Raw genomic sequence first — 27,835 nt, forward strand, 5'->3', positions numbered from 1 at the left:
CACATAGGTGGATTGCATTACTTTGTAAATCAAGTATGAAAATCCATTTATATTATTTTGATTTTGTTGGACTTAATTTTTATTGTTTTTCTACTTTTATGCCTTGCATTTGATTCATTGAGATTTCCTTCCATGCATTTATTTGGAAGTTATAATTCTTTTTAATTGCCTCTAGTGGTTACCTATAGAGGTTTTCTTTTTTCTTTTCTTTTTTTTTTTTTTTTTTTTTTTTACAGTTTATTTATTTTTGAAAGAGAGGGACAGAGCGTGAGAGGGGGAAGGAGACACAGAATCTGAAACTAGCTCCAGGTTCTGACCTGTCAGCACAGAGCCCGATGCGGGGGTCATACTTGTGAACTGTGAGATCTACACAATTTTAACCAAGTAAAGAACTAGGCTATTGTCCTCTTCCTTCTCAAATAATGCCAGGGTTTGATAGCGCTCTTATTTCAATCACATCTTCACATCTTGCATGCAGTTATTTTCCAATTTATTTCCTCTTTAACTTATTTATTTTCTTTACTTAACTCTTACTAATTATTAGTATTATTTTTCACTATTTATATTTACTTGGAGTTGCTCTGATCTATTAGTCTTTTAGTTTACCATTGTTTCTGCAACCCATTCATTCCTTCTTCGATTTAATTTTTCATTTGTTGAGAATATCCACTACTGATTATTTAGTGAGATTCTCTAAAGGATAGTTTCCATTTTGGATACAAAAATGTTCTTTTCTCATTGCCATCATTGCCATTTTTGAGAGACTTTCTTATTAATGAAATTCTAGATTGTAGCTCACATTCTCTTGCCCCTTTGAAGATATTCCACTGCCATCTGTTATTTAGTGATAAGATTTCTGTGTTCTTATTGTCATCTCTTTGGACATAATTTATTTTTGTTAAAATTGTTTTATAATATCCTTTTTATTGTTGATGTTTTATAATGTCAACACATCAGACGAAAGTGGGTATTTGTCCTTCTTGAGATTTGATGTATCGCTTTACCTGAGAACTCTTGCCATTTTTTCAGTTCTAAAAACTTTGGTCATTAGCTCTTCAAATATTGCCGGTCTTCTGTCCACTGTTCTGAAACTCCTATAGATGTTCATTCTGACTGTTTATGCTATCCCCGTATTTCTTCACTATCCTGTTTTTTGACTCATCATTTTTTTATGCTCCATTCTAGCTATTTTCATTAACTCTGTATTTTAATTATTTAGTAATTCTTTATTGTGTCCATTACATTTTTTAACTGAAGAACTAAATTTTCATTTCTAGACGTTCTGTCTGATTCTGTTTCAAAGCTGCCTGTTCTTTTATCATGGTTTCCTGTTTATTAATAATGGCTTTATTCTGTCTTTTGTCTCTAATTATTTAAAACAAGAGTTGACAGTTTTTTTTCTGTTAAGGGCTAGAGAGTAAATACAGGTCATGCTATTTCTGGCACAGCTCTTCAATTCTGCATTGTAGTGCAAAGGCAGACCTCCACAGTAGCTAAACAATTGGGCATTTACTGTGTTCCAGTAAAACTTTATTTACCAAAACAAAAATTGGACTGGATATAGCTCATGGACCGTAATTTGCTGGCCCTTGATTTAAAACATACCCTGATAAAACAACTCACATTCAAGGTGTTCTTTTAACTCACGTGACTGAAAGTGACAATTCTTCTGTTTGATGCATCAACCGACTATTCCTTACAGTGGATTATTTTCTTGTATGTTATAATTTTGAGTTGTGAACTCTACGCACAGCCTTCTGTTGGAGGTCAGTGTACCTTGAGTTGTAAAATTATCCTTCAAAATGCATTGGTGTTTTAGACCTTGAAGCTAGTATTTTTTACAAAGAATCACTTTTTAAATTGTTACCCTCCAACTGCCCTGAATAGGAATCTTTTGAAACAACCCAGTGCTTAGCGTTCCACCTGATACATGGGGAATCACACAGCTATCAGCTAGCTATCAGTATCTCTGTTAAAATGAATAGAACCGTTCTTAATCCTAGGTTTTACAGGATTTATAAAAATTGTAGTTGTTACCATTTATGCTCCCACAGTATTTTACACTTCTGATTAATTGGAAGACCATAATTAAAATACTTCCTTTTCTAGACCTGGTGCTACTTTGAGTAGCATCTGTAAAAACTATGTGGACGGTATGGAGTGAAGTATACATTGTGAAAATAAAAGACAACTAAGACAAGACAGGTACCCAAAGAAGCTTTGGAGAGTTTTTCTGAAATGCCACTTTTAAAAGTGACAGAATTAAACATACTATCGAATATGGTTGATATGTACATATATGTGTATGTACATGTGCATGTCTTTCCCAATCTACAGGGAATTAATGCTCTTGCTTGTTTATCACAGGACACTTGAAATGGACCAAAGCTGAGGACATTGACATAGAAACCCCAGGATCTATTCTTGTCAACACTAACTTGAGGGCATTAATAAATAAACATACGTTTGCTTCCTTACCTCAGCATTTTCAACAATACCTCCTGCTTTTGCTCCCAGAAGTGGATAGGCAGGTAAGTAGGAGTTTTAGACATTTGATATTAGTCACTAGATATATTATTGTGAAATGGCAGTTCTGTTATCAAAGATGACTGATACATGGATGGACCGTTTTATAAAAATATAGTGTATTTATAATATATATATTCATTGCTAGCATTGGTGTGTTTCTTTAATTTACCAAAACAGAGCCATTTTTATTATCAGTAGAGAGCCAGTTCAAATTTTAAAATATAGCACATTGCTGTAGAGAGAAAACAACAGACCTTTCCACATTGGAAGGGGGAAACAAAGAAATCAAACATTCCATTATCAAATAAATCTTTGAAGTAGCTGCTCCTTTGCCTGGAGGGAATATTGAAGTGCAGCAATAAAAAGCCAGGGTTTCTAAGAAATTATGTAAATGTTTTTATTCTCAACTCTTTCCAAAAAGCATTTAAAATTTATGTTTGCAGTTGCCTTCTGAGAGTCTATCATCATGAATATGATTGCCTATAAATAATCACCTTTTATCTTTTTCTTTTTAGTATAACTGGAAATGCTTTAACTTTATTTTTGTATTTTGAAAAGCCTCTAAAATAAGGAAATACAAATATAGACCCATAATAGCAGGCATCAATCATCTAAAGCTGTTTCCTTAGAGAAGAAAAGGAAAAAATATTTCATCACATAAACTTTTATTAAATTTCACAAAAGTTATTAAATGGCAACTAGGAAAAATTTCTTTGTGATTCTTATTTCAATAAATTTTGACACCATGTGTAGTTTCCAGTTGATGGACATAATGTGTGTGTGTGTGTGTGTGTGTGTGTGTGTGTGTGTGTGTGTGTGTGTGTGTTTATGTATTTGCATCGCAAAATGAGAGATACATCCGTATACTGAAATGGGTGAGATTGATTCAATATTTCCATATTACTTTGAATAAATTTTCTTAGCTTTTTATTTGATTCTATTTTCTTCTAACTTAGCTGTCTCCTTTCATATATATTTAAAATGTGATGAGCTATGGTTTTCTACCACTCGAATGTATCTTTTTGGTGGAGATTATTGTTCATATTTAGGAAAAGATTATTTTGATTTTGGGTACATTTCTGTTTGAGAGTTTACTTTCGTTCCATGGAAATTTGTTTAATATTTACTATCAATATGGTATGTTTTAGGTGCTTTGGAGTAATGGAAAGTTAGTAAGTGCCTGTGAAGTATTTATTAATGATTAAATATGCTTTGGTTGGATACATAGGCTGTATTTGTGAATAATCAAAATATGAGGTAGAAGCAGGTGTGCTTAGAGGGGAAAGCACAAAGTATATTGAGCTTTCCTATGTGGAAGGGAAAAATCAGAGACAAAGTTAAGGTCCTTGAATTGGGCCTTGAGATGTAGGCAGAATTTGAATAAGGTGGATGGAAATGTACCAAGTGAAAGGTTCAAAGATATAAAATCAAAAGCTAATTTTGTGGGAGTCTAGATTGTTGGAAGAACAGTGCGAAAGAATCTGGACAGACAAATTGGAAGTCAGTTTTGGAAGATTCCTTGAGTATGAGGCTAAAGAGTCTGAACAGTGTTCTCCCTGTGTTTGCAAAGCCATTGAGGGCTTTTGAGCACAGCTATAATATAGTAAGATTGTTGCTTTTTAAGAAAATTGTTCTGGTAGTATTGAAAGGAAATTTAGAGATGGGAAGCATAAAAGTGGAAAGAGTTGTTAGGAAGCAATTTTAGTTGTTCCAAAAAGGCAAAATGAGGGCTTGGATTTGGAGAATAGCACTGAAATTAAAGAGGAAGATCATGTGATCATCACCATCACCACCATCATCCAGTGGTAGCAGTTTTACATTTTGTCAAATAACACTTGATAAAATAGGGAGGAGGCACTAATGACTCACAGGTTTCAAATTTGTGTGGCTGAGAACTGAGCTCAGGAGGTAAGGAAAACTTTATTTTGGGGAGGTGGGAGAGCCTGATCTCTAAGCTGCAGAACTGTTCCCTCTGCCTCAATGTGCATGTGGTTTCTCGTGCTTACCATTCTATCCCCAGCTCCTGGAATAAGATTTAGCGTGTAAAAGATACTCAGTAAATCTTTTTGAATGAAGAAATGACAAATTGTCCTCGACTTAGCTGAATATTTTGGTAACCCGGAAGGCCATTCTAAGCCCAGTATTTTATTCAGCTTGTAACAGCAGTTGCTGTTCCTCATTTTTTTCTAGTCACTATAAGAAGTGTCAATGAATAAGGCACAATACCTGTCCTCATATCACATTTAGTCCACTGGTAAATTATTCAAGCAGTCCTGACCGAGCATGTATTATGTACTATATACACTTTGCTAAATACAGAGGATATTAGAATAAATCTTGTGGGGAAATAACAGCTAACTTCATGTTGAAATACAGTTGACTTAGCTCATTACTAGGTAAGAAGTCTAGTAACTGGGTAAACCTGGCCCAGATGATGTAGCAGAACAACTGAAACATCAAGATAGTAGTATAAAGAAAGCCTTCTGAAGGCACAGAGGATGATGACATTTAATCTGAAACTAGTATTGGAGAAGAGTTTATGGTGGATAGGATACTTAAGTTGAGCCTTGAAAAACTAATAGGTGTTTTGTAAGTATAGCCAAAGGAAAGTGAATTTTGTAGAGGAAGAGCCTATCATTTATAAAGATATGCTGCTTTTGTGTTCGAGAAGATTTAGTAGTTCAGTGTGACTGGACCGCCCTGTGGGGGCAGAGGGGTGAGATATTCCTCTAAAGGGGAGTATGGTTTACAATGTCTCATGATGTGGTTGCATATTAAGTTCTTTGAACTTCTTCTGAAAACTGGGTACCGTCAGAGATTTTTTTCAAATGAGAAATGGGATGCATAGAATAATTTAAGCAAATATTTCTGTGCCTGGACATAGGGGAGAAAAAAGGGGTAAATAAAATGCATTCCATATTTTCTCTTAGGAGCTAGTAGCCCTGTAAATGATGGATAGGACAGGCAGAAAGATAAGACAAGAGAGACTGGGTAAGAAACAATTGCAGTAGTTGAGATGTGAGATAAGGGTCTGGCCTTGGGCATTGGCCTTGGAAATGAAAAGAAAGGACTGAATTCCAGACATAGTTTCAACCTACAAAAGTAGGAATATATGACAGATTGCCTGAGGGATAAGGTTGTAAAAGGTCCAGAAGGCAACTGGAGATTTTATCTAGGGCGACTTGGGAGGACAGAAAGGCTCTGTGGGCCTATCAACATTTGATACTGAGAAATTTAGAGTTCTGTGTCTGTGTGCCTTGTTGGAGGTGAGCTGAGCCCTCTCTCCTATCAGAAAGGGGCAGGACCTGATGCAGCAAGCTCCCAAAAGTGCTGTTTCACGACAGCTTAGAAATATCCGAATGGGGATGAATCCCACCATTTTCTGGGCCAGAATGAGTAGAAAAGGAATGTGAATAGAATCTGATTACATAGATTTATTTGAACTCAGTAGAAAGTACTATAATTACGTGAAATACCTCACAATTTTGCTTGTACGAAAGCTTGTCTTTACATATTTTTACAGAATTTGACAGCCCCAGGTTTCTCGTTTCCTTCCTTTGCCAGATTTCTACCAGATTTCTCCCCTGAAGCAGCCCCTACCAGCCTCTGACTCTGGACTGTAGAGAGCTGGGGATCATTCAGTTATTATGTCTCCAAAATATGGAAGCTAGGTTTCCCATTTATCTTGCTTGCCAGTGCCTACTGTCATTATGCCAATGTGTCTGGTATTTTGTTTTTCCATATTTCTAGTTTTTTTTTTTCTTTTACAGAGGCCTGCTTATCCTAGAACACACACACACACACACACACACACACGTATATGTACATATATATATATATATATATATATATATACACACATTATATCATATCTAAATTACACATGTATATTTTTTAACTTCTAGTTGTTGTATACCATTTTCACATCTAGTTTTATATTTAATTTTACTCTCCTTCACACATTAGACTGCAAGTAACAAAATCAAACTCAAACTGACTTAAATATAAAGGGATTTATTGACTGAGGTCATTGGAAGATAGAAGTTAGAGTGGGTTTCTGGTTGTTGGTCCTGGGATCCACTTATTGTCCAGAACCCATTTCATTATTAATGAATTAATTTTAAAAATAGTCTTTTTTTGTTGTTGGTACTATTCTAATCCCTTTGTGGTAGGATGGTTACCTGAATCAAAAAATGGGTACTTGACTCTTGGTTCATATTCATGGGGAAAATACTTCTGTCCCAGTGTTTAAAGGAAAAGATCTAAGATTCACTCTAATGGTACTACTTAGATAACATGAACGCTTCTTAACACTTCTAGCTAAGGAAATGTAATATGCAAATTGGTTTAAAGCAGCTAGATCTATTCTTGAACCTCGTGTGCTCACTGTCTCCTCAAGTAAAATGGTGTACTGTGAGAGAGGTTAAGGACACTTTAGAAATCTAGTTTTTAGGAAGTTGTGTTAGAGGATATGCAGTTGGGGGTGAGGGAGAGTCTTGGTAGTCCATTAACAATGCCCACTGTAGTGGGATAGGTATTGAGTTTGGTTTTAACATGTTGGGTTGAGATGCTTCTACATAAGAAATGTCGAGAAGCAATTACATATTCAAGTTTTAAAACTGAAGAAGTTGGAGTTAGATTATAGCTACATAGAACATCTACGTAGATTATGGTGTCAACTATGGGATTTGATAAGACTGCAAGATATAGTCTTATATAAAAGACATATTCATGAAAGGATGTGGGTAAGAAAGAGTGTGGGAAAGAACCAGGGAACGGACAGAAAATAGCAAATTCTTAAGAGATCATCACATGCAGGTTGTATACAGGCAACAGTGTCAAATGGACATTAGGAGGTCACTGGGGAGTAACTGGGGTATCTTTCCTTTGTCCACCTAGATCCACCTTTCAGCCTTCTTCACCCACTTTGTTCCAGGAAGCTAAACCATGTATGAACAACTGCATCAGGAGGACCTATGCCTCCCATATTGTTTTTTAGTTTTAAACAATCATAAACTTTTTAGAAAATTGGAAGATACATTAGAGAATTAGTTTGCATCTGATGATCCATCCAGGATCCCCTTCCTTGAATATTTTATAATGGTAAGGTTCTATTTTCTACAAACAGGGACATTTCTCGTACATAAGCAAAATCCACACAATCAAGATCAGATTAACAGTGATCATTTTTACCATGTGATTGATTCTTAGGCTGTATTCATATTTAGCCAGTTGTCCCAATAATGTCGTTTATAGCAGCAAGATCCAGTACAGAATCTGTCAGTGCATTTAGTTGTCATGTTTCTTTAGTCTCATTTCTAGAATAGTTATTCAGTCTTCCTTTGACTTTCATGATTTTGACACTTTTGGGGATTATAAGCCAATTTGAGTTTGTGTGCTATTTCCTTGTGATTACATTCAGAATACCTCTGGAATAGGATAAATGATGATGTATTCTTCTCCTTGAACTTCTTAGTTGGCACATATTTTTGATTTGTCCCAATATTGATGATGCTCATTTGATCATTTGATTAAAATTTGTCTGCAATCTTCTCCAGTCCAAAATTACTTCTTCTTTCTTTGTAATTAAATAATATTTTGTGAAGAGGCTCTTTTAAATTATGTAACTATCCTTTCTCCTCAGACTCTCAATGTATTCATTTATTTGTATATGTACGAGTTCAGCCTTTTCTATTTTTTCAGTAGATGACTATGCTTGAATTGTCCCACACTTGGTCACTGGGAGCCTGTTCAAGCTGAGTCCTGTGTCTTCTGACATGTCTCCATTCCCTCTGATCACTCCATTACTTTGAAGCACATCACATTGTTCCAGTCTTATACTTTTCTTGCCCAGACACTGGAATAACCCTTTCTTAAAGGAGCCATGGTTCCCTTTAGTGGACGATGGTATTTAGGAATCAGGATCTCACAGCACGTGTACAGTTAGTGCATGTGTGTGTGTACGTGTGTGTGTATGTGAATACTCCTGTGTCTTGGAGACAAGGATCATCATACAGAAGAAAGAGGATGAGTCTTTTGGAATATATAAACATAGCATAATTTACATCGACATTTATTTCTATATGTATGTGTACGTCTTGTAAACCATGAGTTTACACTAATACCTCCAGTCCTAATCTAATACCCATGGTTTATTCTAGTGTTCTCCCTTTCCGTAGCTGACACAGTGAGAAACCCAGTTTTTATTACCCTTAATATATCTAAATATGTGACTAATCCCTTTATAGGTAGTAGCCATGCTTCTATACAGCTCCGTGTGGTTGGTCTCCTTCACTATACTCAGGCTCAGACTCCTTGACAGGCCACCTATCCACTCATCCAGCTTGGGCACCTTCCCCTTCCTGCTTGACCTCTGACATTGCATATTGGGCCCCTCCTCCATGCAGGTGTTCCTCACTGTGCAATGCCTCTGCACCTCGTCTCCAGGCTTCCCTCCGTGGATACCTCCCTCACCAAATAGGCTCTGTGATCCCACTTTGGAGCATCATGGGTCCCTCTGCTTTTCTGGCACAGAGGCCTATATTGTTTTAAGTTTCAGGCCTGAATGACTTGTAAGGGGGGAGGAGAAGGCCCCATGGATTCTAATTGGGTTCAGCTATTAGGGAGCCTCAACAGGAGTTTGGGTGAAGGAAGAAGAATGAGATTGAGCCCTGTACCTGCTCTGTGTGGTCAGCACAGTCTGCAAACATCAACCAGCTCCTATCAGAAGGTCTTCTCCGTACAACCCTCTGTCTGTCCAAGTTCTGATAAACTCTTTCTCCTGTTACCCTTCAGGTCAAACACAGCTCCGTATTATTAGGTTTCGTTTACTGCACTATCCTTGGTGGTTTGCACCTTGACCATATTTTTCTTTGTAAGTAGTCTCTTTAATCTACTGTCTTCAAATGATGCTAACTTGAATTAGCCATCTGTGCCTGCTGGGACTCCTCACTGACAGATTTATTGAAGAAGTAGAATATTATGTATATAGGCAAATCCTAGTGGTTTGGGGAAGGAATGGAATATATAGTTTATGCATTCATTCATCCAACCAATGTTTACTTAACACCTATTATGTGCCAGGTAAGCACTGATAATACAATCGTACAATAAGTCACAGTTCCAACCCTGAGAGAAGTGATGGTTATAGAAGTGAGAGAGAGATGTAAAAGCCTGTGTTGTTATAGAACTGTGCCATGGTGGAAATATATGCATTGTGTTATGGGAGCAATGAAGAGATAATTTTATGGGCGTTACAGAATGCTTCAAAGAGAATGTGTCCTCTAAACTGCATCTGGATATGGAAACCAATTTGACAATAAATTTCATATATTAAAAAAAATAAAATAAAATAAACTGCACCTGGAAAGATGGAGGAAGTTTACCAGGAAAAGAAGTGTGGTGGGCCTTCCAAATAGAGGAAACAGTATGTGCCAGTAGTAATATTGATTACTTATAGTGCTAAGCCTCCTACATAAATTATCAGTAATCCTTACTATAACTCTCCAAAGAATTCGTATTTTTAACCCCACTTTATCTATGTGAAAATAAGGATCAGGGAAGGGGGGGAAGAAAAAGATTTACCCAACATCTTCCAAGTAAAAACATGAGAGCCAAATTCTGAACACAGATTTGTCTGACTGTCCCAAGTTCATGCTCTTTCTTCTACCTGGTGTTCCTTGCCCCCCACCCAGACACAGGCAGAAAAGTATATGCTATCTGTCAACATGTATTTTGAGATGGTGGGTATGGGGTGGGTAAGTTGAGGTTAGAAGGGAAGGTTGGAACAAATCTTTAAAAAAGGCCTCCTGTGTTAGTAAGCAATGTAGGACATATCAAGGTTTTATGTTTGGAGCATGACATTATTAGATGTATACTGTAAAAGAGGACTCCATTGAAGGAATAAAGCATGAAGTAGAGGAGAGAGATCTGGCACTCCCCACCCGACCGTGCTTTAGCCATTCTGTCTTCCTTCCTGACCCTCACATCTAAACCTCCTGTTCCTAACCCCTGTACTTCCTAAGAGCTCTGCTAGGAATGCTTTACAGCAGCTTTCAGCAAGGCCAGCTAATTCTTATCTACCCAGTTGGTGTCCTCTCTTCATAGAGGCTTTTTTCGTCCTCCCTCCCATCCAAAGTGTCCTCTTCAGTTGTTCTCTGACTTATTTTCCTGATTATTTCTCTCCCAGAACTTAACCATAGTCAATAATTACTTGCTTATGTAGTTGTTCATTTGTCTTCCCTCATGAGAATAAAAGCCCCAGGACAGTGGCTTTCTTCTATTCATTGTGCCTGGCATATAGTAAGTGTTCAGTAAATGTTTTTTGAATGAATGAATGAAAATAGGCTGCGAATCCACTTGTAAGCTGGTGTAACATGGCTGATAACAATGGCTTTAGCCAAAGCCATTAAAGAATGAAAAAGAAAGGCCTACTTCCTGAGACACTGCATTAGTTTGCTATTGTTACCATAACAAAATACCACAGACTGGGTGGCTCAAAAAACGAAATTTATTTTCTCACAGTTCTGGAGGCTGTAAGTCCAGGATCAAGGTGCTGACATGGTTGGTTTTCCCTGAGGCCTTAGCTTGCAGAGAGGCTCCTTTTTGCTGTGTCCTCACATGGCCTTTTCTCTATGTGCCCACATCCCTAGCGTCCCTTCCTCTTTTTATAAAGACATTAGCCATATTGGATTAGGGCCTTGCCCTGTGACCTCGTTTATGCTTAATTTCATCTTTAAAGGCCTTGTCTCCAAGTACAGACACATTGGAGGTTAGGGCTTTGACACAGGAATTGGGGGGTGGGGTGGGGTGCACAAGTCAATCCAACACAGACATTTTAGAAATAAAATCATCATGACTTGGTAATTGGATTTGGATGAGAAGGAGGAATTGAATATATATATATATAATTAGGCAGTAAGTATTTATTGTGCATTGGAGAATAGCAAAAGATTGTTATGTCTTAAAAGCCAGGGTAGGCTTAAACATGTTTTTGTCCTAAAAATTGAGGCAGTTGATAGGAGAAATTGAAGATAGAAGAAAGTGAATTTGATTTATTGACCAAGTTTTAGAATGGATGGGATGGGATGGACTATATTGGGGAAGAGGCTGGTTTAAGGGGGGAAAAAGTACTGATTTCTGAGATCAGAGAGAAGAGAAGCAGGAAGAAAGGAGAGGAGAAATAGCTAAATGTGAAGGGTACAGTGGGAAGTGAGGGGTTTTCAGCCGGTGGTGGTATGTTTGCCTGCTCAGACACTAGAGGGTTAGGGGTCTCGGGAGAGCTTTTGGCAAGCAGCCTGAAGGGTTGTACTGTGGATCCGTCCTGGGGCAAAAGTGTTTGCTGAACAGCATTGAGACCCCATTTTAGGTTAGATGGCAGTGGAAATCCAAGTGGTCTACTCAGGATCTTCAATCCAGCAATGCTAAATATTTATGCATTTAGTTTGGTAATAGATGTGCCAGGAGTTGGGTTTTGCCGAGATTAGAGATTTTCAAAGGCTCACATGGAAAGAGCTGAGAGATTTTAGAAGACATATGATATGCTTGTTGGAGTGGTGATGATGGGGTCCAGGCTGTAGGGAGAGAAGCTAAGGTCAGAGGAGCTGGAGCCAGTTGGGAGGTCTCGGGGAGGAAAATAAGGCTTTAAAGGAAGAAAGATATATTGTTGAATGAAGTGGTGTAGGATCTCAAAATAACACATTTCCAATATGATCAGGTTTTGGCAAACACATAGGTCGAAAGCTATTTTTGGCCATAGCATTTTGGTCAGAGATCAACTGCAGAGAAACCAAGAGGCGAGGGCAGCATTAGTTAGTGCTAGTAAACAGGTAGAGTTGTAGCTAGTTCTTTATTCAGTTCCCATGTAGGAATATTACCTGAATAAGTTCAGTGATTGTGTTTGCAGCCAGACATGGCTTTGTGCATACTTCTCTGCAAAATATGATTGGGGAATTTTTAGAACCTCCTCGACCACACATAGCAGATCCCTCCTTTCTTTAAGAATTTGTACTTCCTAAACTATACCTACATAGAACCATTCTGTGACCTTTTAAAAATATATAGCAGCTGGCAGAATAAATGTCAACTAAAGTGGAGTCATATTTAGGTTTTTATTACACTTTCAAATTGAACATCACTGATGAATAGGTTGTTGTCATTTCTGTCATCTGTATCATTTGTAAGTGGTGTTCATCTCTGCCTCCATTTGGTGGTTTTGGGGCTATTAGGGCTGTCTCTCCAAATACTTACAAGACCATTCCCCAACTGCTTCTAAATAAATTATGCCTATTATTTTTCTCCAAATGGTAATTGCAGCATTTCAATCCATCCTTACTAATCTCCCAATTTTGTTCTGCATTCATATCTGTGTCTCTATGGTCTGTTAAATGACTAGCCACTGAAGGATATGTACTGTGTAGCCTCTTTAAAATCCTATCTAGCTTTGTGCTCTTCAGGTTTTTGCACTCACTGGCAATAATGCACGTAATTTTAACTGTGGAGAATGTCATTAAACTAAAATGGAACATTTACACAGTTCCTTTTGCAGAGAATTTTGGACTAGGAAAATGAATGTGTGTGTCAGACATTTTACAGCACATGAGAATGTGATTTATTGATTTCTGATGGCTCTGTTGGCATCAGTGTATATATTTAAAGAAGTCACGCAGCCTTTATAAATGCAAATGGGAAAGGGCTTTCCATCTTTTTCCTCCATGGAAATAGCTCATACATTTGCAATAACTCAGGCTCCTCTTAGAGATTGCTCTATGTACTGTATATATTGATTTAAAAATTATACCGTTATTTTATTCTACAAATAGCGTTTATAATGAAATGTCAATTTACCTAACAGATTATAAAAATTCAGAAGTATTAAAGATATGAAAAAATACTAGTATCTTTAGCCTTTAGGTTAAAGTAAGTGTGTACTTGAGATGTAATTATTTTAATGGAACTGACACTGGCTTTTTCCCTGCTTCTGAAAGCATATCTTAAAGTACTTAGGAAATCCAATATTCCTTCTAGTCCAAGTCACTTACTGGTGATAGTAAATCATACATGGCCAAAGATATCCTTGCAGGCCACTCCTGATATTTCCATGCTCGCCATTTGAGCTTTATGCATATGGAGGGAAGTAATTCCATCTGGATATTATCCATTTCTTAGCTAACTGGAGAGTTAACATCAAATCCTGTTTATCAGTGTCAGCTTCAAAGTATGTCAAATAATGTGCAAACTGGATTGAAGTACCTATGTACAAGCAATTGCATGCAATAGGAAATTTGACAAATGGAGTTTCTTTCAATCCTGTGCATAAGGAAGTTGAGGAACACACTCATTTAACCAGGAGAACATCCTACTGTATGCATTAAACCACTTTCTTCCTCCTTTGTATAAGATACTGAGTGGCACCCTCATGGCCTGAGAGGGTATCTTTGGCCACGTGTGATCAATTACCACTGGCATACTGGATGATCAAGTATTAGATTCTGTAATCTAATGTTACAAAATTACTTTGTTATGTAAAATTTAAAGTAATATGTGTACGTGTAACACTTAATTCAGTTTATATGAGAACAAAGAGTAAAAAAGTTTACCTTTGTTTTATCATACAAGGGAGTAGAGTTTGAGAAAGGGAGTCATGCAGATGGCAGATTACACATTAGTGCCTGTCTTTTTAATAAGGGACATCCTAATACCTGGATCACCACACACTGTGATAAATGGTTGTCCTCCAGTGACTCACCCCTAAATTAGGCTCAAGGGTAGAAAGGAGAAAACGGATTTCACTCATTAAATCACCTTTAGAACTCCTGGTAGTTATTAAGCCCTATTCAAAAAATGTAGTTGCCTGAGATATTGGCGCCCTCTGGAAAACTTATTAAAGATCGTTGTAACGAAGTAAAGAATCAATTATAAGCAGGAAGTGAACAGTGTAGTAATGTTTGAGGCTCTAGATTAAGGTGGCAACATTATATAATTCCCTCAGCTGCTTCTAAATTCTCACTAAAATGACCCTGGCTTTTCCCAGTATATTTCTTTATCAGTCCAAAACCTAGAGGAAGAATGCCATCCAGATGCCAAAACCCGGGAGTAAGTTCTGCAGGAGGTAAGGAAGGTGAGACAAGATTGGGCTAAGAGATTACTAAAATGAAAGTGGTTGCCTGGGGAAGAACACTCTGTGGGGTCTCACTGAAAGGGGCTGTAGATTTCTCTCAGACACAACCAGCAGCGAGTGGTCAGGCAAGAGGAAAGGGTGAGTGGAGCCTTCCAGAGGCAAAGATCTCTATACTCACGCCTGCTCTCTGAGTATGTTTGCTAGCATTTAGTCTCTGAACAGCAACCTACCACTGCAGATGATGTTTCCGGTCTGTACTTGCTGGGGGGTTGCCTTGTGTTCTCTGTCCAAAAGCTAGATGTTTTGCTAGCTAAAGGGAGGCCTAGCTTCATTGATGTATCCTTAAATATATGGTTAAGACGTTCTTTATTAAAGAATCAATCCCTACTCCTCACATCTGCCAAACCTCTACTTGAGCAAGCATCAATCGGGTAAACATGTCCTTTTCCCTGATCCCTTATCTGAGCCTGAAGGATTTGTACCAAGTCCAACAAAGTTTCTTCTAGAAACCATCTCAGCAGCTAATACTGATCCGACACCTGCTGACCAAGAGGTCAGGATGGAAAGATAGGGATCAGTAATGCGGCACAGGAAAGATTCAGCCGTTCAAAAAAGAGCCCCAGTGTGACAATTCAGAGAACAAGAATAAGTGTTACTAAAAGAGGGTAAAAATGATCTTGACAACATCTGTTAATAAACTCAAGGAGATTTATGAGAATCCAGTAATTTTTACAAGTATTAATTGAAGATTTATAGTGGGCCATGCAATGTGATGGCCATTTGGGCTATCATATTATATGAGACTGCTGTGTATCTGCCTTCATCAAGCTTAGCGTCTAGCATTGGAAGTAGTGCACGTTCACGGAGCCCCTGGGAATATAATTTTGTAGACAAAGCTTCTGAGGAGGCATCTGAGGGAGCCTCATCTGTTGGGTGACATGGAAACAGTTTGATGCCTTAAAACCTTAAGATACCTTCGGTGGAACCAGAACAGTGTTCAATCTTTGGCAAATTCCTCTCATAGCTGAGGCATGTGTTTTTCCAGACTGACAGGTGGGAACAGACACTGTGAGCACTGGGCCCTGTCACCTCTATTCATTTCAAGTAGTTCTTGCCTAGCCTCTGGTAGCTTCCTCACATTTTCGCACTGATAAGCACTCCGCGGAAGAACGCCAGAATTTTCTCTCTGTTGTGCTCTGGTTCACTTCCTGTGAACAGTAACTGCCTTGGTTTCTTATCTCAGCTTCAGTGTCTTGTTAGCCCATCAGTTGGATGGTGAGTTTTACTGAAGTAGGTAAGGCTGGAGGAGCATGTTTTCAGTTGTGGAGCATGTTGTATCAGGTGCATTTGAAAGATCTATGTGGAAATTTCGAATAAGAAGTTGGTTGTATAAAGGTGAAGGTTAAAATAGAGTTCAAAGTTGGAGTTAAAAAAAAATTGAGAGCCACCAACATCTAGATGTTAATTAAAACCATGGATATAAGTGATACGTACTATAGAATAGAATGAGAAGAGAGCCCAAGATTAAGGCTTGTGATTTCCACATCTTAATGGCTGAATAAAAGAGATTAAGGTAGCAAAGGCGACTGAAAAGTAATAGCCAGTGAAGTAAGGGACCTGAACACTAAGTGTGTGTCACTGAAGTCAAGGGAGTGAGTATTTAAGAAGGAGGATGGGATTTATTAATACTTAAGTATTGAATACGATGAGGATTGAAAGTTAACTAACTTATTTCGTCAATGAAGTTCACTGATAATCTTGACAGGAGCAATTTTGGAGGCATGGTAGGGAGGATATACCAGTTTGGAGGGGCTTCCAAAGAGAATGGAAGGAGAGAATTTGGATAGAACACCCATCTTCCCCTTATACGTAAAGTGAATAGAGAAATGGAGCAGTAGATCTTAGAATTTCTTGTTGAGTACATTGAGGCCAATGTGTTTCTAAAGATTGCTATTGAAAACAAGGTCTTTTCTTCCATAATACAGTTGTTTAGTTTGGTATATAAGAAAGCTGTATGTCTCTTAGCCATCCTATTACTCAGTATTTGATAACTTTCAATTGTTTTTTGTTTTATGCTCATGAGTTTCCCAGCTAATCATATCACTTACTAAGAATGGTGATTATATCTCCATTCTAATTAGTATACCTTTTAGAACCAGTTTCATTTATTTGATAGTAAGAAGGCCAGTTCAGTGTTCAATGAGGATTGAGTTAAAGAAGCAAAGGAGAAAATATAGACACATGCCTTTTAAAAAATTTGGTTATGAAGTAGAATAATCATGAGGATAATGGAAACAGCATAATTTAAAGATAAAGGTGGAGTTTTGTTTATTTGATTTATTTGTTCAGTTGGGAGAGGAGTTAGCATGTTTAGTTATCAAAGGAATAGAGATCCTGTTGAGAGGGAGCTGTTAAATAATCAAGATGAAAATGGAAGTTGGTTACTTACTATAGTGATCCCTTAAAAGGCAGGGGAAGAGAAGGTAGTGATTAAAGTACCAGTGGAGAGATTTTCCTTAGAAAGGAGGCAGTGCACCATTTCCCAGAAAACTGGAAGAGACGAAGAAAGTGGGTGAAGAAGATGGGTGTTTCCTATATGATCAGTATGGGTTCTTTATTTCCTCTACAAAAGTAGAAATCAAAAGCATGGACAGGTAGTGATGGGTAGGATGAGGACAGGGAGGAAGGTAAAAAGCTTGAGGAGAATGGAGTTTGGAAAAGTCACTGAAGAGTGAGAAAGTGAGTTCACTGAAAAAGCACTGTAGGCTAGCTGGAGAGTGATAAGTGACCGAGAGTTGAAGACCTAAGTTTCAAACCTGATTTCTTAGAAGAGTGAATTTTTACCACAAGTAGATGTAGAATGGTAAGGTCCGCCAAGGATTGGACCTTTGTCATATGTGTATCCAAATGATAAGAGTAAGAATCTTAACACAAGAGATCAGAAAATCTCAACTGGAAAAGGAAGGGAATGATGCAAGAAGAGGAAAAATAGACTGAGTGGAAGCAAAGGGATGAGTGGATAGCAGGTCATAAGGAGTCAAGAATGGTCCGAGTAGGGCTGTGTGAACAAGCAAGCCAGAAGGAGGGAGGTGGGTCTGCATAGTATTCATATAATTAAATGCTATAGTGACAGAGCAGTTTGAAAGATTTTCCTATTTTCCCACAAACGTCTGTAGTCTTTTTATTTTTTTTTTAGTTATTAGTATCTCTGCAAAACATTTACATTTTCATTTGTAATTATGGAGTTTGGTGTCTAGCTTAAGAATATATTCTTTACATCAATATGAAAAGAACAAATATTCTCCAAAGTATTTTAATCTTTTTTTTTTTTTTTTTTGAAACTTTTCCCTTTGTATTTTTAGAATTGTGACTCCTGCAACTGTGTTTTTCTTTCTCAATATTGTTTTCTCTATTCTGGGGCCCTGAATTTCCATATGAATTTTAGGATGAGCTTGTCATTTTCTGTAAAGAAACTAGAATTTTGATAGGAGTTGTCTTAAATCTGTAGTTCACTTTGGAGAGTATTGGAATCCTAATATGAAGTCTTCTGATCTATCAACATAGGATGTCTTTCCATTTACTTAGATCTTTGATTTCTTTAACTCTTTGTTTTGTTTTATTTAAAGAGTAAGTTTTACATTTCTTTTGTTCATTTTATCCCTTCCTATTTTATTCTTTTTAATGTTATTGCGAATGTTGTTGTGTTTGTTTGTTTTTTTCCTTCATTTTTGGATTGATGAGAAGTCAGCTGATAATGTCATTGTAGTCCTTTTGGACATAAGTCATTTTCCTGCTGCTTTCAAAATTTTCTCTGACTTTCAGCATTGTTACTATGAAGTGTCTGGCTGTGACTCTGTACTTATCCTACTGTATTAATCCATTTCTTTGAGGCTCTGGTTTGTTTTTGTGTTTTGGTTTTTTTCCACTCTGTTCTTTAGAATACATAATCTCTATTGCTGTGTCTTCAAGTTTGCTGCTTCTTCTGCCTGTTCAAATTTCCTGTTGAGCCCCTCTAGTGAAATCTTCATTGTAGTTTTTTCACTTTTCAATCCAGAATTTTTCACTGGTTCTGTTTCATAATTATTATCTCACAGATGTTTTGTTTTGTTTTGTTTTAATGTTTTTAAATGTTTATTCATTTTTTGAGAGACAGAGAGACAGAGCATGAGCAAGATAGGTGCAGAGAGAGAGGGAGAAACAGAATCCGGAGCAGGCTCCAGGCTCCAAGCTGTCAGCACAGAGCCTGACTCGGCCTCAATGTCAGGAACTGTGAGATCATGACCCAAGCTGAGGTCAGACGCTTAACCACATAACCGACTGAGCCACCCAGGCGCCCCCCAGATGTTTTTCTATTTGATGAGACATTTTCATCATACCTTCCTCAATTTACTTAAAGTTTCATTTAGTTATTTAAAGATATCTATCTTTAATATTTGAAGCTTTTGAAGCCTTTTTTTGTTGAATCCAAAGTCAGGGTCTCTCACCACACTGTTTCTTCTTGGTTGTTTTCCATTCCGGGGGTCATTCCTGTTTCTTTGCAGTTCTCTCCCTCCCCCTCCTACCTTTCCCTCTCCCTGCCCTTCTCTCTCTCTGAACATTTTAAGCTCTATCTTGTACAATCTGTATAGTGATCCCTCACTCCCATCTCTGGGAATGTTTTTGTTGTTGTTTTATTACTTATTTGTTTAGAGTCTTGGCTGGATTATTTTATTTAAATTGATTTTCCCTGCAGTGTGAAGCCTCTGACATTGCTTCTCAAAGAGCACAGCCTTGGCGGAGATCTCAGTTATGCTGGAGTTCTCTTTGTCTTGTTCCCTGTTCCCTGATCTCTCTGTTAAACCATTATAAATACCTATGTTAAGGTATGTTTTTCCTTAAGGAAGGAAGAGTATTTCTTTTGTTTATACCTTTATTGTACCATTATTTATCATAATTTTGAGGGGTTTGTTTGTATTTGCTTTGGGAAATGAGATAATTATATTAAGTTTTCAATGGTCACAATGAAATTACGTTTGCCATTCATAAACATTGTGAGCCTGTTCTAAGAGTTCTGTTTCCTTGGAAAGCAAGGGGGATAAAATTAATGGGTAAATACAGACTGTGCTCAAAAATTTTACAGTCTCTTTTGGTATCACACCCAACCCTTGGGCTCCATTAATTGTTGCCTAATTACTTTATTGTTTTCAACAATGCCCTGGGGTATAAATTTCTCCAGAGTCTGATCCAATTAAATTAGAGCCTTTTTGCAGGGATAATTTTTAGACCAGTGTTTGAGGTTTGTTTGGCCCCCCAGGAGGGCTCTTCTTAGCTACTTCTGTCCCTGGTTCTCTCCGGTAAATTAGTCGGCCTTGGTTTAGCTTGTTGCTCTCAGAGAGCTATGAGTCTCCTTTAATTGCTCACCAACAAAACCTCCATTGGTTTCAGGACCACCCTTTGTCTTGAACTTCCCTATGTTCTCTTTTTATCCCCGCTACATTCTGTTTTAAATAAAATCAGTTCCTTTTGGGACAACTTGGAGACTCTGTTCTTATGACCTCCCTCTCTGCCTGGTCATAGAGCCACTGCTCCAGAGTTGGGAACAGGTGTGGCCTTTCTGCTTTCATAGCTGAGCATTGGGTAGGTGTGGCAGCCTGTGGTCTTTCTCACGTTGCCTCTGCTGGGATAGAACCTTCAGCCTCTAGGTGAGCTCAAGTGAGGGCATTTGGCGCCCCACTATTATTGGCCTGTTACGCCAGTGGTAGAGCCACCACCCTAGAAAAGGTGGTGAAAAAGACCCCATGAGTCCTTGGCTATACTTCTCAAGAATTTAGCCTCTGCAACTCAGGGCTAGAGGGCATGAGAAATGAAATTGGCTTGCCCCTTCCTCTGAGAGACTACATTCCTTGACTGGAAGCTGAGATTTCTCTTTTTGGCTACAACTACCTGCAAAGGAATTTCCTCACAGAAACCTATTGAGTAGAGGGAGTGTGCTGGGGCTTAAGTGGCACAGACTTTTGCTGTGGTTACAAAGATTTGGTAGAGGTTTTGAGTAACTGTTTCTTCATCTGCTATATGCTCTTAGGACAAGTTTCAGAAACTTTAAATATTAAAAACAATTTTTTTAACATTTTATTTTTTGAGAGAGAAAGCATAAGCAGGGGAGGGCCAGAGAGAGGGGGAGACACAGAATCCCAAGCAGGCTCCAGGCTCTGAGCTGTCAGCACAGAGCCCATTGCAGGGCTCAAACCCATGGATGAGAGATCATGACCTGAGCCAAAGTCGGATGCTCAACCAAATGGGTCACTGTGGAGCCCCTAAGTATTTTTTTTAAAAAAATAGTTTTCACTATTATGGTTGTTTCACTAGGGAAACATGTTCATACAGCTACTCACAACACCATTCTGGAAGTGGAAAATCACTAACTAGATTTTTAATGTAATTTTTATATACGGTAATAAATACTGAGTTCAAATTGCTTTTTTCTGCTGGATTACCAAGTATGCCAAAGTTGTTAATTAAATAAACTACCCTTTTTTTTTTCCAAAAGTGACATATTAATAATGGATGGGTATTTTGATATATGCTATTATGTAGTAGGTAATAAATTTTTCAATGAAATTCAATGTAATATCTTATTTCTAAGAGTAAAGATGCCTCAAAAAAAACCTGTTTTATATTTGTCTTATCATCTTAGATTATATTTCACATTTATATTTCAGTGAGAAGTTGCAGTTTTGCTAAGCTTTTTTTTTTATATTACAGAAGCTTATAAAGACAGAGTTGTATTAAAGCATAGATTATCTGCAAACAGTGCAGAGAGCTTGGCAGTTACCATTATTAATACCTATATTAATTACCTGTAGTAATTGTTTAAAGTACTTTTTCCTCAAAGAAGGGGGATATTTCTTTTGATTGTACCTTTAATCTATCATCATTTTTCATGATTTTGGGGAGTTTATATTTGCTTTGGAGAATGGTGTAATTAGTTTATATTAGGTTTTCAGTGGTCACAATAAAATTGCATTTTGCAGCCCATAAAGCCTATTTCTAAGTATCCTGTTTCTTTGGTAGAAGTGAGGATAAAATTATTGAATAGATGCCTGTACTCAAGGATTTACAGTCTTTGAAAATAGTATGATAAGTTCTAAAACAGAAGTATGTCATTGAAATGTGGGAGTTCAGAGGTGACAGTGACACTTAGAATATATGTTTCATTTATTTTTCTTCCTAGAGTAATCAAGCCTTTATAGATATGTTTTTATTAATTGGTGTTTTAGTGCCAAAACTTTGGTTATTTCAATCTGGTATTTTGTACACAAAGATCATTAAATAAATGGTGAGTGAAAGGAAGAAAGAAAGAATGCATTAAATGGACGGTTGAGAAAATGCTTCAAGTGGTTCAGTTTCCCCATTTTCTTTAATCTTCTCTTGGGATAGTTTCCAGAATGTTACTTTTTGTACTCTGTGTTCTCATTTAAATTATTCATCTAATGTTTTATCTATTCAGAGATTCCATTGAAAGGAAAGGAAGGATGCTAGGAAAAAAAAAAAAACACTCTATGAAACAGAATTGAATAAACTCTTACTAATGTTCAGATATTGTTTGATATGTTTAATAGCTTAGATATATTAATATATTTCAATACATTATATGCATTTGTTTCTTAAGAAATGAGGAATATGTTTGCTCTCTGGATATCTTACAATATATATGCCTACATTTTATTTTACTAAAGATTACTTTACAACAATATGAAGCGACCATTTATTTTTTATTTTAAGTTTATTTATTTGTTTTGAGAGAGAGAGAGAGGACAGAGGGAGAGGGAGAAAGAGAATCCCAAGCAGGCTCCACGCCGTCAGCTCAGAGTCCATGAACGATGAGATCATGACCTGACCCAAAATCCAGAGTCAAATGCTTAAGTGACTGAGCCACCAGGTCCCCCCATTGTGGTTTAAAAAAAAAAAAATTAAGTTTATTTATTTATTTTGAGAGAGACAGAGACAGTGTGAGCAGGGGAGGGGTTGAGATAGCAGAAGAGAGAGGGAATCCCAAACAGGCTCTACATCATCAGCCCAGAGCCCCACGTGGGGCTTGAACCCAAGAAACTATGAGATTATGACCTGAGCTGAAACTGAGAGCCCAAGGCGTAACTGACTGAACCACCTAGGTGCCCCCCACTTTGTGTTTTTAACATCCATTAAGAGTGTGTTTCATTGGGAAATAAAAAGTATTGGGATACTATCCCACCACTGAGATCCACTTCCAAAACGTGAAGATAACACTGCAATTTTTTTATATATATAACTGAAACTATATGCTTCTTATGCCACATGTGATTGGCAACTTTATTTAGATTTAAAAATGTGGTCAGTTAACTACTCTAAGCTTTTACTTTTATATAAAAGGATCCATCTTCAGCACCAAAACTGTTTGAACTCTAGATTTTTTTGAACATAGGCCAAACTACAGATAATTATAGAAAATGTTAAGCTTACGTTACACTAAACAAGCCCCCGATGTACTTTTGGTCATTTCTCATTTTATCAGTAGCAGGTCTTCCTTGGTTACCCTCTTTATGGAATCCTGGCTGTTCTGTATGTCAGCTATTTCTGAAATTGAGGGAGTAATGGAGGGAAAACATAATTATTCTTTTATATTTAAACATGTTGCTGAAGTGTAGCATGCACACAAATGTGTGTATGTTAATTGTGTCATTTTGTGAATTTAAAAAAAAATGAGCACACCCTTGAATTGGCAAACAGACTTTTAAAAAAAGAGTGAACCTATTCTGGTACTTCAGAACTCTTTTTTGTTGTTGTTGTTTTGTTTTATTATGTTTTTTGCCCCCTTCCATTAATACTCTGAGAAACCCACTATCTTGACTTTTGTCACCATCAGTTTTATCAATTTTTTTTAAAATTTTTTCAAAATGTTTATTCATTTTTGAGAGAGAGACAGAGACAGAGCATGGTGGGTGGTGGGGGGGAGGGCTGCACAGAACCCAGAACCCAAAGCAGGTTCCAAGCTCTGAGCTGTCAGCATAGAGCCTGACAAGGAGCTCGAACTCAAAAACCATGAGATAGTGACCTGAGCCAAAATCAGATGCCCAACCGACTGAGCCACCCAGGCGCCCCTAATTTTGAACTGTGTCTGTATGAAGTCATTCAGTATGTCGTCTGTTTTATTCAGCTCAATAGTATGTTAGCAAGGTTCATACCTTTTGTAATGTGTAGCAGTAATTAATTTATTCTTATTGCTGTATAGTATGTCACTGGGTAATTATAATTTCCTTATTGATTCTCTTGGTGGACATTTGGATATTTTTAGTTTGAGGCTTTGAGTAGTACTGCTCTGCACACTTTCTTGTCTATGTTTTTGTTTTACCAAAGTACAAAAGTCTTTGGGGTAGATGACTGTGGGTCTAACTACTGGATTACAGAGTTTAAATGTATTCAACTTTTTAAAATAGTAATCAACAACTTTCCAAAGTGCTTACCTTAATTCCATCAGGAGTAGGTAAGCATTCAGACTCTTTCACATCTTTACCATGATGGGTTATTGTCAGTCTTTATAATTTTGTTTGTGGTTTTAATTTCCATTTCTCTGATTACTAATGGTTTTGGGTATTTGGATATCCCTTTTCATGAACTACCAGTTCACGTCTTTAGTCCACCTTTTTTGTTGGGTCACCCTTTTCTTACTGATTTCTGGCTGTTCTTGGTGGTATCTCACATTTTGGTTTGTCTTTTGATTCTCCAGATGATGTCCTTTAATGAAGAGAAGTTCTTAATTTTAATGTACCCCAATTTTTTGATTTTTGTTAATAAGCCTTTTTGTGTCATGATGAAAAATGTCCTTATGATACCTTTAGATTTAGATCTACAGATCCCCTGCAGTTGAATATAACTGTGAAGATGAGGCACAGATTGTTTGGTTTATTTTCTATGATATTCAATTTGCCAAACATGTTTTATCATGAAAAAAAAATCCTTTCTGCCACTGCAATGGAATGTCACCTGTATTTAAAAGAAATAAGTGACTAGGGGCACCTGGGTGGCCCAGTCAGTTAAGCATCAGACTTCAGCTCAGGTCATGACCTCAGGGTTTGGGAGTTCAAGCCCTGTGTCGGGCTCTGTGCTGACAGTTCAGAGCCCGGAGCCTGCTTGGGATTCTGTGTCTCCCTCTCTCTCTGCCCCTCCCCCATTCATGCTCTGTTTCTCTCCATCTCTCAAAAATGAATAAACGTTAAAAAAAAAAAAAAAGTAAATGACCAGATACCTGTGCATCTATTATGGACACTTCTTTTACATTGTTCTTTTGTCCTTTCTTGCACCAAATCATCTTATTTTGATAATTGGTAGGTTAATATCGGGTAGAGGCAGTTGACCAACTTTTTTTTTTTTCCGTTGGCTCTCAGTGGCCCTTTGTATTTTCACAGAAGTTTTGGAATAATAGTGTAAGTTTCCATAAAAGTGCATGGATTTTGATCAGGGAATGCATAGAACGATTTAGGGAAGAATTGAAACTTTTACCACATGCTGTCCTCTCACCCATGTATGTACTTTGTCCTAATTATTTAGGTTTTCTCTAATTTCTCTCAATCATCATTGATAGTTTCCTTAGGAAAGGTCCTGTGCACCTTTCAATAGATTTGTTCCTACATGCCTGCTGATTTTTTGCTACTGTTCTAAATTGATTCTACTTCTTGTCAATAATACGGGCCTAAACTTTTGTATATTGATTTTTCCCAATGAATGTGCTAAGTCATTAACTGTAAAGTGTAGTTTCTTTTGGATTCTGAGTATACAATTGTCTATAATAATTATGATTTATTTATTCTTTTAAAATACTTGTCCTTATTACATTGTTGCACTGAATAATATCTTAAGTACGGCTGTTGAGGAGAAGTGGTGCTGGCTGCTGTCTGTTTCTTGTTTTCAGCTCCCGGGACAAAGATTTTACTGTTTCAGCTTTAGGCAGGAAGCTTAATGCTTTTAAATGCTTAATGGTTTTTAAAAGAAGCTTTTTATCATACTAAGGAGGTTTCATTCTTTTCCTAGTTTTCTGAGTTTTAATCACAAAGGATATATTTTTGTATTGAGATGATGATTGTTTTCTCCTTTATTATGTTAATGTAGTAAATGACTGATTTCTTTTCAGATATCAAACAAACTTTGTATTCCTAGAATAAACAATACACATGTATAAACGCAATTGGCTGATATTTTGTAGAGGATATTTACATTTATGATCAAGGGAGCATTTGGTCTTCCATAGTCCTTTCTGCTAATGTCCTTGTCAGGTTTTGCTGGTAAAAGTAATGCTGTGACCTCTTAAAATCGCTTAATAAGTATTCTGTTTGATTCATGGTTTATATAAGGTTATTGTTACTTTTTTTAAATGTTTGGAATAGTTAATTTGTAAGCTATGTAGGTCTGGATATCTCTTTGTGGAAAACTTGAAATTACAGATTCAAGTTCTTTAGCAGATGTACAGCTTCTCTTAGATTCAGTTTTTGTAAATTATGACTTGGTGAGAATTAAAAATTTAAGTTCCTTGAAGTATAATTAACATAACATAACCTGCACACATGGAAAGTGTCCAAGGCGATAAATTTGGCAAACGTATATATCCATGAAACAATTACTACAGTGATGATAATGAACATATTCACTACCTCCCAAGAATTTCCTCATACCCGTCTGACATTTGAATAATAGTTAAGTCTTCCAGTCTGTAAGCATTGTATACTCTCTTGCCCCCACTTACTTAGATTGTTAATTTTTGAAATTTTTTTGTAGTTTTCAGTATACAGCAGGGTTTTAAAACCTCAGCACTAAGGATACTTTGCGCTGGATCATCTTTTGTTGGGAGGGGGTGAGGGCGAGGCTTGGAGAGGACTGGCTTCTGCATTGTAAGATGTTTGTCAGCATACCTGGCCTTTACCAGAGGTCAGTCAGGTCCCCCACTTCCTGTGCTAGTAATCAAAAGTTTTCTCTAGATATTGCCAATGTCTTGTTAGGGGCAAGTTTCCCAAGGCTGAGAGGTTGAGAACCACTGGCAGAGAGGTCTCATACATCTTTCATTTGGATTTATTTATCCCAAAGTATTTTTCATGCTATTGTGTATACTAGTATCTTGATAAATTTCTGTTTTGTCTTTGGGGCTGCCATTCATTGGTGACATTGAATTTGGTGGATTGTGATCCAAAAATTTCATTACATTTTCTCGTTAGTCCTAATCATTTTTATCACTTTAGGCAAAAAAACATGAGTTGGCACTTCAGAAAGTATGTTATGAGAAAGGCCCATAAGCATTTAAAAAAGGGGGCTCAGCTTCATTAGTCATCAAGCGAACACAAATGAGCCATGACACAGTACAAAGACACACCCAGGAAGATGGCTAATATTACAGACAAAGCACCCTTCATGGGTCATGACAAGTATCGATGAAGAAGTGAAGCACACAGCACTGTCACTTGGGTGGGAGTACACAACCACTTTGAAAAATGATTTAACAGTATTTATTAAAGTTGGTTGAACATTTAAATTCCCACATTTATAGCCAATGGAATTGTGTGTGTGTGTGTGTGTGTGTGTGTGTATATATATACATATATGTACATATATATGTGTATATATGTATATATACACATATATATGTACATATGTATACATATACATATATGTACACATACATATACATATATGTACACATATATATGTACATATATACACACACACACACACACACACACAAATTTCCCAAAAGACATGAGCAAAAATGTTTATTGCAGCCATACTGTTCACAAGAGTCAAAACCTGGAAACGATTGAAATACCCACAATCAGCAAAATGGGTACATTTCTGTAGAGTATTTCAGTGTTTGAATTTACCACAGTGAGAATCAACAGTCTAATGCTACACGTAGGAGTATGAAGGAATCGCAGAAACACATAGAACAAGAGTCCTTGACGTAGAAAATTGCATGTGCTGTTTAATTCCATCACTACACAGGTCAAAGGCAAGCAGAGCACATCTATGGTGTTATATTATCCTTGGGGATGAGGACCTGGGAGGTGGCACTTCTGAGTGGTGTTCTGTTCTGCTTCTCAGTCTGGGTGCTGGTGACATGACAGTGTTGAGTTTGTGAAAATGAATCAATCTATGTAGTTGTGATTTGTTCACTTTCTATTTATGTTACAC

The 27,835-nt window shown here is 37.2% G+C and overlaps 1 protein-coding gene across 2 annotated transcripts in view; it reads left to right on the top strand.

The window, feature by feature from the left end:
* ASXL3 (ASXL transcriptional regulator 3) overlaps positions 1 to 27,835 on the top strand; it is a 175,049-nt gene that overhangs the window by 107,085 nt on the left and 40,129 nt on the right. For both annotated transcript variants that reach the window (XM_042962698.1, XM_042962699.1), the window contains exon 9: positions 2,368 to 2,531. In XM_042962698.1, the coding sequence (XP_042818632.1) occupies positions 2,368 to 2,531 (164 nt within the window). The remainder of the gene's footprint in view (positions 1 to 2,367; positions 2,532 to 27,835) is intronic.

Source organism: Panthera tigris, chromosome D3 (genome assembly GCF_018350195.1).
Source record: "Panthera tigris isolate Pti1 chromosome D3, P.tigris_Pti1_mat1.1, whole genome shotgun sequence".
Taxonomy (NCBI): Eukaryota; Metazoa; Chordata; class Mammalia; order Carnivora; family Felidae; genus Panthera; species Panthera tigris.